This window comes from Pelobates fuscus, chromosome 1, assembly GCF_036172605.1.
Source record: "Pelobates fuscus isolate aPelFus1 chromosome 1, aPelFus1.pri, whole genome shotgun sequence".
NCBI lineage: Eukaryota > Metazoa > Chordata > Amphibia > Anura > Pelobatidae > Pelobates > Pelobates fuscus.
The window spans coordinates 322540021-322554217 of NC_086317.1; the positions used below are offsets into that span (position 1 = coordinate 322540021).

Genomic DNA, 14197 nt, shown 5'->3' on the forward strand with positions numbered 1-14197 from the left:
GGGATATAATAAAGCAGATCCAGAGGGCGGGTTCATTTCACTACTGCTTGAAGCACCTTGCGCCCAAAAGCTGCATCCTCCGAGGCCAGTATGTCCAACTTGTAGTGCTTTGCGAAAGTATGGAGCGAGGACCACGTAGCCGCTGAACAAATCTGAGAAGGAGAAGCAGCTGCTCGCAGAGCCCAGGACGTCGAAACAGATCTAGTAGAATGGGCCTTTAACGGGCCTGCATGATCCATGCCATTCTTGGAATACGCCAACTGAATGCAATCCTTCAGCCATCTAGCCAGAGAAGTTTTCGAAACCTTCATGCCTTTTCTTGGGCCCTTGAATAATACAAAAAGACTGTTATCCTTCCAGAAGGATTCTGTTGCTTTTAGATATTGCAAAAGACATCTCTTTACATGTAGGCAGTGAAATTTGCGTTCCAAGGCATTAGATGGATTCTGACAAAAAGTTGGTAAGACCACTTCCTGGTTAACATTTGAAACAGAAAAAACTTTCGGGCTGAACGAAGGATCGAGCTTTAGAACCACCTTGTCCTGATGAAAAATTAAAAAAGGAAAATTTGCCCGAAGAGCTTGGATCTCACACACTCTTTTAGCAGATGTAATAGCCACCAAAAAAACAGTTTTCAATGAAATGAGCTTTAGGGAAGCTTCCTCCAATGGTTCAAAGGGCGGCTCACAAAGCGCGGAAAGGACTAAATTTAGATCCCAGGGAGGACAGGTTTCCCTAACATAGGGCACCAAACGAGTCAGAGCTCTGAAGAACCTAGAAATCAGAACAGTTGAGGCCAGGCATCTGAGGGAGAAGAAACTGATAGCAGAAACTTGTAATTTCAACGATGCAGGTTTAAGGCCTTTTGCAAATCCCATCTGAAGGAAGCTCAGGATCTTCTGAATGGATGCGGAAACCGGGTTGACTTTAAACCTACAACACCACTGACAAAATATCTTCCAAATTCTAGTGTAGATCCTAGACGTCGATTCCTTGTTAGTTGCCAACAGGATCTTAATTACTTCAGGATCCAGACCTTTGCTCTCTAAAATCTGGAATTCAGAAACCAAGCCGTCAACTGGAATTTCCGAAGGGTCGGAAGAGGCACCATGGCGTCCTCTAGGATTTCTCCTGAAAGCGGCAACTTCCAAAAGGTGGCCCCCGGAAAGTTCAGGAGAACCGAGAACCAACTTCTCCTCGGCCACCATGGAAGGACTAGGATAATTCTTACATTTTCCAGCCTTACTTTTTGAAGTATTCTGGGAATAAGCACTACTGGCGGAAAGATATAAGCTAGGTTGAACTTCCATGGAACTGACAGGGCATCTATGAAATCCGGCCTGTCCGCTGGATTTAGGGACGCAAACCGTCTTGTCTTCCTGTTCATTCTGGATGCCATCAGGTCTATCTCTGGAACACCGAAGCGGTCTGTGATGAAATTGAAAGTTCTGCATGACAGGGACCAATCTGCTTGTTTCAAATGATGCCTGCTCAGGGCATCCGCCACCACATTGAATTTTCCTAAAATGTGAACTGCAGAGATGGACATAAGGTGCACTTCTGCCCACAGCATGATCATTGAACACAGGCTTTCTAATCTTGTTGATCTCGTACCTCCCTGTTTGTTCAAATATGCCACTGTCGTACGATTGTCTGAACGAATTTGAATATGTTGCTTTCTGATGAGAAACTGAAACGCCAGGAGTGCCATCCATACGGCCTTTAATTCCCTGAAGTTCGAGGAACTTCTCATATCCTTCACTTGCCAGGACCCCTGCCTCTTTATGTCTCCCAGATGGGCCCCCCAGCCCAGCGCAGAGGCGTCTGTTGTTATGATAGTGAAGGACTTCATCCGGAATGACAGACCCTCGTGGAGGAAACGAGAAGATGTCCACCACTGCAGACTTTTTAAAGTTAGATTGTTGAACCTCATCAGCCCATCTAGGCCGAGTTCCTGTCGATTCCAGACTAGCAGAATGTTTCTTTGTAGAGGTCTCATTCTGGCTTTTGCCCAACCGACGGCCGGAATTGAGGCTGTAAACAGACCCAGCAAGCACATGGCTTCTCTGATTGAAAACACTCTTTTTACTCTGAGATTCCGGATTAACCGCTTGATCTTTAGTTTCTTTTCTTCTGGCAGAAATAACTTCATTGTGATAGAATCCAAAATTAGACCCAAGAACTGGATCCTTTGAACTGGCACTAGTTCCGATTTGTTGAAATTTATTAGCCAGCCATGCTTTTCCAGCGATTTGATGGCTGTCCCCAGATCTAACTGTAGTTGAACCTGGGACTCTGCAATCAACAGCCAGTCGTCCAAATATGGAATGACAGCGATGCCCAAACCTCTTAGAAAGGCTGAAACGACTACTAGAAGCTTTGTGAAAACTCTGGGCGCTGATGATAGGCCGAAAGGCAGTGCTCTGAATTGGTAACGTTTGGTTACCGATTGGCAGCACACCGCAAACCGTAGAAAACTTTTGCTGGATTCCGCTATGGGTACATGAAGATAGGCATCTTTCAAATCCAGGGACGCAAACCAACTCTTTGGGTGAACAAGCAGAGCCGCCGATTTTACTGATTCCATGAGGAATTTCTTTTTGATAATCCGCCTGTTTACGGCTTTCAGATCTAGAATAGGTCTGAACGAACCATCTGGTTTTGGCACCAAGAAAAGTCTTGAATAGGTGCCTTGATGTCTTTCCTTCATAGGAACTTCTTCCACCACTCTTTTTAGTAACAGAGTTGACACTTCTCGCATCAGAGCGAGTTCCATATCTAGAGACTGAACCCTGGAACATAGAAACATGTTTATAGGGGCTTGTGATAATTCTAGAGCGTATCCGTGCTCTATCACTGTAAGGACCCAGCGATCTGATGTTGTCTCTTTCCAGTGCTCTAGGAAGTGACTCAACCTTCCACCCACCGGCCTGGCGTCATAATTTTTTACTTCTCTTGGCAGTAAACCTTTCCTTCTTCCTATAATCAAAGGCTCTCTGCTGTTGACCCCTGAAATAGTTTCTACGAAAGGAATTTCTGAATGAAGGACGTGTCTCTGCGTGACGGCTTCTAGACTGCTTCCTATATGATACTGGTAAAGCTTTCCTTCCTTCCTTCATCTGTTTCAACAGCTCATCCAGCTTAGAACCGAAAAGTCTTCCTGGTTCAAAAGGTAGTTCACACAGAGAATTTTTAGATGCCGCATCTGCAGACCAATTTCTAAGCCAAAGCGCTCTCCTGGCGACTGTTGAGATACCAATATTCTTGGCCGACAATTTCAGGCTTTCTGTAGAAGCATCCACTAAAAAATCAGACGCCATCTTGATATTTTTTAATAGCTTTAACGGGTCTTCTTTAGCCTCTCCCGTATATACCTTTTCTAGATCTTCCAACCAAAGTTTTTGGGCCTTGGCAACGGATGACCCCGTAATCAAGGCTTTAGCTTGGGCTGCAGAAGAGATGAACAACTTCTTTAAAGAGGAGTCCATGCGTTTATCCATGACATCCTTGAGCCCGCCTGAATCTCCAATTGGTAAAGTAGTCTTTTTACCTATTTGAGCAATAGGGACGTCCACTGCAGGGACCGTATCCAGCTTGCAGTCTTGCTCTGATTCTATGGAAAAAAGAGTTTTAAAATGCTTAGACATAAACGGCTTGTGACTAGGGAACTTCCATTCTTTCAAAATCAATTCCTTAGTCTGAGGGTGAAAAGGAAACACTTTGGACTTTTTCCCCGTTACCCCAAAATCAAAGATGCACTGCACTTCTTTAATCAATTTCCCAATGGCTTCATCTGGGAAAGCAAATTCCTCATCTGAGGAATCACTGCCTGAATTATCTTCATACTCAGAACCACTAGTTCCCGAACTAGTATCAGATGTTTCCCAAGATCTCAGTCTTTTCTTAGCATGCTTTACCATCTGAGAATCCTGGGCAATAGAAGCCTGGACTGACTGTGATGCAGCTGACTGCATATCCACAAATGTTTGCTGCATACTTTGCTGCAACCAGCTGAGAAAAGTGGACATTTCTGTTCTCTTTGCTTCCTCTGAAGCTTCTTTTGAACACACTGAGCAAAGTTTCTTTTTACAACCATCAGGCATAGGTTGGCCACACACAGAACACATTAAATGCTTGGTTTTAGATGCACATTTCCCCTTCTCAGCAACTTTATCCATACTTTCCGGATTAGACATACTGGAAAACAAGAAAACAAGAAAGGGGAAAATAATCAAAATTTTCTCCTTACGGATTCAGGCTAAGAACCATTTAAAATGAAAACTTAACAGTCTTACCTTAAATGGCCTGAGAGTGTGTTGGAGGGCAGGTGAGAAACACACTTCACAACCGATCTGAGAGCTCCTGGCAAACAGAGGTTGGTGCTGGTACATGCTCATATAAGTCCTGTAACCAAACGGAAACGTCCAGTTCGAATTTGGCGCCTGAATCCAGGTTCGCATTGCGCATGTGCATAGCGCTCTGCGACTCCCTGGTGGAACGCAACGCAACCTGTGTGTGCGTTCCACCGACAGGACCTCCCAGCCGACGCACGCCTGCGTCCTTCGTCATACCGGCACCTGGCACGGCAAAAGACGGTAACATAAATTTCAAGTGACCACGCCGGCCGGCGTGTTGCACGCTACTTACCGGACATCAAGGAAGCAGAGCCTCCAGAGCCTCAGCCCTTCTCACCTACTTCCTGGAGAACCTTCCTGTCTAACCTCCCCTGCCGAAGGCAGGCAAAGAACTGGGGATGATCAGGAGGAGCTGCTACTTATGGGAAAGGAGGTAATTAGGGGAGGGATTAAAATGTTTGGAGATTTGCCTGCCTGTTTTTTCCCTCCAGATTGGATATCCCCGTGGTATAAGCACTGCCTCTAATCTGATAGGAAAATATAATATATACACATACATACATACGTACACACACACACACACACACGTGTATGTATGTATGTATGTATGTAGCGTGTGTCTCACGCCGTGCAGGAAGCATGTGTAGCAGTATATGTACAGGAGTGTTACAGTGTGGGTATGAACATTTTCTAGCAGAGTGTGTGTGTGTGTGTGTGTGTATATATATGTCGTTTAGGTGTTGCCGTTCTGTCCCCAGCCTTTTCCTGGAGATCACAGTGTTCAGTCTGAGAAGGCATAGTCATACACATATCAGACTCCCTAGGACTGCATACAGTGATCCCAGAGTCAAGCAGCCTCTGTTCTGGTCAGCAAATGGGCAGTAGGCTGGGAGGGGGCTTTTAAGAAGCAGTGTAGGTGCCTCTATCAGGCATGCGATGTAGGCAGGTGCCTATTTTGTCCAACGTGAAATCTTGCCCTGTTGGCACCTGTAAACATTTGAGATTCAACAGTTGACTAGGGGGAAGTAAAGTTTCCTCCAATTAGATAGAAAATTGAAAGGCTTGTGAAAAAAAAAAAAAAAACAGTTGATGTAATCAAATCTTTCCTGTATGGTATTCTTTTTAGCTGAATTTCAGCTAAAGTTCTGTTTTAACTTAACAGAAACCAGAAAACAGCATTTTTATGTCAAAAAAACCTGTCTTGAACTGGACAAAAAAAAAAAAAATTTACCTGCTTGAACTGTATCATCACATCTTTGGAGAGTTCCATGTCTTTAAACATTCCCTCCAGCTTGCTGGTAAACGCAGCTCCACATTCTGCAAAGTGATCAGTATTAGAAAAATGTCACAACTATACAATTTGTTTACACGACAACACAAAGGCCGACGCTCACTCTGAAGGTACTGTTTCTAGTACACTGCAATACACTACTTTATTAATAGAAGTATGGTAAGCTGCTAATTTACATTAAATCCAAGTGTTTGCTTTCAGACTCGAGTGGAAAGCATAATTAAACAGATTGAGCAATTAGGCAGTACTAGTAATATTGCATGCTAAATTAAATGACAAGAAATTACAAAGTTACAATACAATAGTAACAATAATAGAAAATTCTTTTTTTGACATTTCTATGCAATTTGTAAATATGATGGCTAATGATGTAGTTTTACTTCTACAAAGGCAAGTAAAGGTGTTACATTCCTTAAATACAGCTGTATTTTAAAACAAATTGTATGCTATTGTATGCTATGCTGTATAAAAAACTATTCAAAAAATATTTAGAAGGAGCATAATTTAAAAGATTCATATTCATTAAAGCAACATGTAAACAATACAGAAACAAAAAATTAAAAAAGTGAAGAATATTACAAAGTAAGAAAAAAAAAAAATATATATATATACCGTATTTATCGGCGTATAACACGCACTTTTTCTCCCTGAAAATAGGGAGAAAATCATGGGTGCGTGTTATACGCCGATATCCTACATTTACTTACCTGTCTTGAAGCGTGGGCCGGCTTCACAGCGCGCACCGCGGAACTGGAACTTCCTTTCAGTCCCGCCGGAAACCGGAACCTGAAATTTAAGATCCAGTTCCGCGGTGCGCGCTGTGAAGCCGGCCCACGCTTCAAGACAGGTAAGTAAATATGGGACAGAGGGAAAGTGCACTAGGGGACACTATGGGAGGGGGGAGGGGGGGGGACACTATGGGGGGTGGAGAATACTATGGGGGGGGGGAAGAATACTATGGAAAGGGGGGATACTATGGGGGGGGAAGAATACTATGGGAGGGGGGGGGAGAATACTATGGGAGGGGGGAGAGAATATTATGGGGGGGGAATACTATGGGAGGGGGGAGAGAATACTATGGGAGGGGGGAGAGAATACTATGGGAGGGGGGAGAGAATACTATGGGAGGGGGGAGAGAATACTATGGGAGGGGGGAGAGAATACTATGGGAGGGGGGAGAGAATACTATGGGATGAGGGGGGGGAATACTATGGGATGAGGGGGGGGGAATACTATGGGAGAGGTGGAAATTTCCTGGAATTTCCTTCTGGAAATGAGGTGCGTGTTATACGCCGATATACATACACACACACACACATATATATATATATATATATACACACACACCAATTTCTGTTTGGAGAAACTTTTTTTTTTTTTTCTTGGAGTCCTAAAGTAAAGGAACATTAAGGGATTGAACTAAATAAAGAATCTTACACAACACACTTGGAAGGAAATGTAGAATTGATAATGAACAACGGTGATTTTAACAGCACTTTTCTTCCTGTGGGACTCTAAATGCTTTATAAGTTTACAGATTGGAAAGGTCATGAGAGAAAAGAATGAATACCAATTAAGGAGCAAGATAAGTTGCACACTTGAGCTAATTGAATGCTTGAGAGGAAAGGTGAGTACTAAATCAATAAGATTTTCACATACTATGTTTTTTTAATTATTAGACAACAATGCACAGTGCTGCGGAATTTGTTTGCACTATATAAATAAGAATAACTGCACTAGATCATGCCATTCCTCCCACTTACCATGTTTAAGTTTTGATAGCATCGATTTCTCTGAATCAACAGATGCACTTTTCCCCACTAGAAGCCTTTTTGCAAGATCTTTTTTGTAAAATGCCTCAAATACATCTTTACCTAAAAAAAGAAAAAGAAAAAAATGTAATGTGAACACATTATAAAAGAGAACAAAAGCAGTGTCTGCATCTTAGGGACATAATGCACAATCAGCCACCATGAAGCTGAAGTACTTTATGGGTTTGGAGTGTCTGCTTGGGAAACAACATTAGGAACTCAATTCCAACCTTCAATAGCATTTCCCTGTATTAAAATAAATAAAATTATAGAATGCTGATTTTTTTTCACGAAAGAAAGCAATGCTTTCCTATGAGGATGGCAGTGAGGATGCGCATTGTTCGAAGTCGGAGGAAGTAGATCTCGGGCAAGTGAATAAGGCATTATTTAACACTTTACATCGCTGGTGGGGTCAGGAGAAGAGGAACATGTTAGTGTTACAAATGCATTTTTGTATTCTTAACACAAAAAGTGTTCTTTTAAAGTTTATTTCTGCTACAGGAGCTTAATATTCCCCTTCTTTACACCTCCTCTTTGTTTTCACTAACCCATTGGGGATTTCTCCCCTAACTTCAACCCTGAAGAAGCTTCTTAGTCAATCAGTTTTACAGCAGTCATTCTGTTAATCCTGTGCTATATTTGTTGTTGTTTGTTTTTCTATTAACCTATTTAGCTTGCAAAATGTATCCAAAAGCATTGTTGTGCAATGCCCTGGCATATCTCTGTCTCAAGTGGTTTAAAAATAATGCACTTCAACAAATAAATCAGTAATATAAACAGCCAAAAAAAGTGTAAAACAGGAGCAGTATTTTTTTTTAAAGAAATTATATCTCAACTAGTGCTGTAGTGATGTTCACAAAATATGACTGTATACAAAATATTGTAATAGTTTGGCCAGGTTCATATGAGTATATATATATTAAAAAAAAATATATATATATTGATTTCCATAAATCAAGTAAGCTTATTACTCATGTTCTAAGAAACTGTATTCTCATGTTAAAACATGCTGTAATATGCAAAACTAATTCCACTTCACTTTATTTCACAAAACCTATGAAAGCCACTCACAATATGAAAACATTTATACCCCGGGAAAAAGCATTGTTTTGGTTAGTACCATACATACCGTGAATAAATCTGAAAATGATCATAATTTTATCAAGGAACCTCTCCAATTCTTCATCAGTTGCTTCTTTGTTTCCGGAACGTAACTTTGAATCAACATATTTGGCTGTGAAAAAAGAGAAATGTGGTTATTGAGAACAATAACCTGGAGCGTATAATAAAAGAACTCTGCAATATACCACTTATGCTTGTGTCTAATAGAACCTGGTCCAACACCGGTGGCTATAATGGTTCAGGAACTAGCAGGTGTGTGTGTGTGTGTGTGTGTGTGTGTGTGTGTGTGTGTGTGTGTGTGTGTGTGTGTGTGTGTGTGTGTGTGTGTGTGTGTGTGTGTGTGTGTGTGTGTGTGTGTGTGTGTGTGTGTGTGTGTGTGTGTGTGTGTGTGTGTGTGTGTGTGTGTGTGTGTGTGTGTGTGTGTGTGTGTGTGTGTGTGTGTGTGTGTGTGTGTGTGTGTGTGTGTGTGTGTGTGTGTGTGTGTGTGCACATACATTTTATTATTACTTTTTTGGAGCTAGTTTATTGCAATCAGATATAATTCAGAACCTGGTGTTGTCCTAGACATATGATGCATTTAACATCAGGATTGGTACACTATTCTATTTTAAGTTATTTTTATTTAGTTGCACTGGATGTGTAAAAATTACTATAAGCAAAAATTTGGGAAACAAATGTTTCCTATTTTTAACATTTTTTTCACACTTAAAGGAGCACTATAGGGCCAGGAAAACAAACTTGTTTTCCTGGTACTATAGGGTTATTAGGCCTCCCCCCCCTCCCACTGGGCTGAAAGGGTTAAAACCCCTTCAGCCACTTGCCTTAATTCAGCACCGGTGACCTCTCCTCCCCCTGCCGACATCAGCTCCAAATGCGCATGCGCGGAAAGAGTGGCACACGGATTCAAACCGCCCATAGGAAAGCATTACTCAATGCTTTCCTATGGACATCCATCGTCATCTCAGTGTGATTTTCACACTGAGAATCACGGAAGCGGCCTCTAGTGGCTGTCATTGAGACAGCCACTAGAGGCTGCATTAACCCTTAATGTAAACATAGTAGTTTCTCTGAAACTGATGTGTTTACAGCTGCAGGGTTAAAACTAGGGGGGGGGGCATGGCACCCAGACCACTTCATTAAGCTGAAGTGGTCTGGGTACCTATAGTGGTCCTTTAAATGTTGTATTAAGTTTTCATATAGGATATTCAAAGAAAACGCTTTATTTCCTTTCAAAACCAATACAAAATATGTATGGGTGCACTTAAAAAGAAACCCTTACATTATTGTAGAACAAATACATGGTGCATATTCTAGGTTTTGCTTTGGTTCAGAACTTGGACAATTTACTCTGTTAAGGTGTTAATTACGGAAATGCAAATTCTTAATTTTGCTACTCAGTGATATTTTCTGAAATTGTCAAGAAAATGGTTTTGGAAATTTTAATAAAACTGTACAAAGTGAAACAAGGTACTGAACAACAATTAGCAACTGGATTTTAAGATGCAGATTGTCTCTGACATAGATTAAACAGTACCTAGTGCACAAAGGAAGTCATTTCAAGAATGGTAAGCAACAATTCAAAAGACAAAAGTGAAAGTTGTTTTTATGTACATGTGTCCTCAGCTGAAAAGTAATCTGTACAGAACAGAACAAGGTGTACCTATGAGCTCTGCTGGTTTATTGGCTCTTTTGTTGATGAACGTTTCAAACGATTCTTTCATCATGTTGACAAATTTCTCATTCTTCTGAAAGCAAACATCGATTATATGGTCCACTTTGTCCTTAAAGTCCAGCAGCTCCTGCACCATGTCTTTGTCTTTTTCAGGATTCACAACAATTGAACTCCCAAAACTCTGCAACAAATAAACCAATATGTTAAGGAAATAACAAAAGTGTGCTAGTCATGCCTTATTCTATAACTTTAATAGGAAGTGTTGGAATAAGACTTTTTTAAGCCTTATTAGAGCCATGTTGACACATCCATTTGAATAAGGGAGTAGTTAATTCTAAGTTACATGAATAAACATTATAAACTTGAAAATTATACTCTATATCAAGCTAGGTGGCAATGTATATGATTTCATTTATAACAGAGTCAGCTTTTATTGGTTACATACAGACTTTGCACACACATTTGTCAAGTCAAACGTTTGCAGAGCAAAGGAGTTTAGTAACTAGCCCATTTATTTTCACCTACTTTATACAGAAAAAAATCGCATGTCTAATGCCAATAACTGATTTAAAAAAAAAAAACTCACGAAGCTCAATTGCAGATTTTCAAAACTGGCATGATAAATCTCAAAAATGCGTAATTTGCAAACTTGATCATTACAGAAAGCACATTTAGAACACTGAAAATAAGGTTTATGGTTTGTATTGACTATTCTCAACAACAGAATAATAAAGCCAAAAATCTAAATTAAAGTATATAAGTTCATGGTACTCCACACAATACATCATGTGACCTATGCCATAGAGAGAGACCACGTGTCAAATATTAGGTGCCAAACAACTGTGGCATTTATTTTTGTAAAAAGGAATGCTGTAACACTATTGGACAATGTATGGCTATATTTTATTATTATTATTATTATCGCCATTTATATAGCGCCAACAGATTCCATAGCGCTTTACAATATTAAGAGAGTGGGGATTTAACTATAAATAGGACAATTACAAGAAAACTTACAGGAACGATGATAGGTTGAAGAGGACCCTGCTCAAATGAGCTTACATTCTATAGGAGATGGGGTGTAAAGCACAATAGGACAGTAAATAGCAATCAAATAAGGTAGGAGTGAAGCGGAGCTGGAGGAGAGAGTAGAGTGCTGCCCTTTAGGAGAGAACACGAGACAGGTATGTAAGGTAGAGGTTACTCTGGGAGGCCGTAAGCTTTCCTAAAGAGATGGGTTTTAAGGCACTTCTTAAAATATGCCAGACTAGGGGAGAGTCTGATGGTGGTAGGCAGACTATTCCATAGGAAGGGAGCCGCCCGCGAGAACTGAGTTGGCCGTACGCTTGTGAGCAAAGGACAGGAGAATGTAACGGGCAAAGCGGAGAGACCGAGAAGGGACATACCTATGGATCTGTGAGGAGATATGACGGGTTAGAATTGTTCAGTGCTTTATAGGTGTGAATTAGTACCTTGAATTGACTCCTATAGGATACAGGAAGCCAATGTAAGAACTGACAGAGGGGTGAGGTGTGAGAGAACCGACTAGAGAGGAAAATCAGTCTGGCGGCAGCATTCATTACAGACTGTAGCGGTGCAATTCGGCTTTTGGGAAGACCAATCAGGAGAGGGTAATAATACAATAAACCATGCAGGAAATTACTAGAGCATGGACAAGCTCCTTGGTAGGATCTTGCGTAAAGAAAGGGGCGGATGCGGGCAATTTTTTTAAGATTGAATCTACAGGATTTGGATACATACTGGATGTGAGGCCAGAATCAAATATGACGCCAAGACAGCGCGCTTGCAAGAATGGACTTATGTGGATACCACTAACTTGAAGGGAGAGTGCAAGAGGAGGATCAGTATTAGGAGGAGGAAAGCCTTGAGTTTCAGAAAGTGGTAGGACATCCAGTCAGAAATGGAAGAAAGGAAAGCAGTGACATGTTGCAGGACGGCAGGAGAGAAGTCCGGGGAGAAGAGATCTATCTGGGTGTACAGGTGGTAGAGAGGCAGTATAAAGAGAAAATAGAAGGGGACCAAGGACAGAGCCTTGGGGGACTCCAACTGAGACAGGACAAGGGGAGAAGGTATCATTAGAAAAGGAGACACTGAATGAGCGTTGGGAGCAATAAGGGGAAAACCAAGAGAGGACAGAGTCACAGAGTGAGTGATTGAAGAGTTTGAAGAAGAAAAGCTTGATCAACTGTGTCAAAGGCAGCAGAGAGGTCAAAAAGAATTAGTGTGGAGTAGTGGCCTTTGGATTTAGCTGCGATTAGGCCGTTAGTAACTTTGATAAGCGCAGTCTCAGTAGGGTGGAGAAAGCGGAAGCCAGATTGAAGAGGGTCAAGGAGAGAGTTGGAACTGAGGTAGTGAGACAAGGGTAAAGACAAGACTTTCCAGAAGCTTTGAGGAAAAAGGAAGCAGGGATGTAGGACGATAGTTAGAGAGGGAGGACCGGTAAAGAGATGTTTTTTTCAGGATAGGTACTACAGTGGCATGTTTGAGATCAGCAGGGTCAATGCCAGTAGCGAGAGAGCAGTTGAAGATGTACGTTAAGGAAGGCACAAGAAAAGTGGAGAGAGATCTGATAAGGTGAGATGGGACAGGATCGAGCGGGCAAGTGGTTGGGCGAGAGGAAAGGAGAAGCGCAGCCACCTCTTGTTCAGTAGCCGGGAAGAAAGTCTGAAGGGTAGGAAAGGCATGATCTACGTGTGGTTGAGAAAGAGAACAGCAAGGAGGAGAGAATTCTTTCCTTAGCTGTGCAATCTTGTCGGTAAAGTAACATGCAAAGCTATCGGCAGTAAGGTTAGTTTGAGGGGGGGGGGGGGGGGGGAAGGGGGAGTGTCCACAGCAGGGCGAAGAAGAGAATTAAAGGTGTCAAAGAGATGCCTGGGATTGCAGGAGCATGAACTAACGAAAGAGGAAAAGTATGACTGTTTGGCAAGGGCTTCGCTGTATGAACACAACATGAATCTATAATGGAGAAAGTCTGACTGGGTGCGAGACTTCCTCCAGGAGCGTTCAGCACAACTGGAGCATCTTTGCAGGTAGCGTGTTGATTTAGTATACCACGGTTGGGGGCGTGTCCTCCTTTAGGTGCTTGTTTGGAGCAGGGCTGCAGCGTTCAAGGCAGAGGTGAGGGTATTGTTATATGTGGAGATGGCCAGTGAGGGACAGGAGAGGGACGGGATGGATAGCAGTTGTGAATCAATATCAGCTGACAGCTGCTGGAGGTCAATAGGATTAAGGTTCCTCCTGAGTTTAGGGGGGTTAGGCGGAGGTTGTTGGGTGAGGGGGAACTTGAGAGCAAAAGTTAAGAGGTGATGATCAGAGAGGAAATGGAGTGTTGCAGATATTAGATACTGTACATGCATAAGAGAAGATGAGGTCGAGGGTATTGCCAGCTGCATGGGTGGGAGAATTAGCCCACTGTGATAGCCCGAGGGAGGAAGTAATTGAGAGTAGTTTGGAGGCTGCTGAGGTCAAAGGTGGGTTAATGGGAATATTTGTGTGGCAGATTACTACATTTCCCATGCAGATGCGGACAGCAGACAATACTATGTAACTGCACAGAGCAATGCACAAAATTAACCATATGTCCTGTTTCTTGTGTCTTCCTGCCACTACAGCAGCACTTATTGAGAAAAACCATTAACGTGCTATCTGCTACTTATCTCCCTCTGTCATTAAATATACAGGGCTCCAATATGTCACCTTTTGCTGTGTTATGACAGACTATATATGTGACGGAGCTACTGTACTCTGACTGAGTACATCAGCCAGATCAGCTTCTTCGTTGCCACCAGGAACTTTAGGGCACTTCAGACCCAGTCGCCGAAGCTTGACTGGGGTCTCTCAGAGCCAGTGCTGTGGGGATTATAGACCTAGAGACCATCTCTTCTATAGAGCAGTTATTATAGCAAGGCAGTGATGATCGCCATAA

General features: G+C 42.1%; 1 protein-coding gene across 1 annotated transcript in view; it reads right to left on the reverse strand.

The window, feature by feature from the left end:
* The window catches only part of CUL4A (cullin 4A), a 70035-nt gene that overhangs the window by 26013 nt on the left and 29825 nt on the right, over nt 1–14197 (reverse strand). Inside the window, exons 12-15 of the mRNA XM_063459685.1 lie at nt 10240–10432; nt 8587–8691; nt 7410–7520; nt 5587–5672 (exon numbers count right to left, since the gene is read on the reverse strand). Of these exons, the coding sequence (XP_063315755.1) occupies nt 5587–5672; nt 7410–7520; nt 8587–8691; nt 10240–10432 (495 nt within the window). The remainder of the gene's footprint in view (nt 1–5586; nt 5673–7409; nt 7521–8586; nt 8692–10239; nt 10433–14197) is intronic.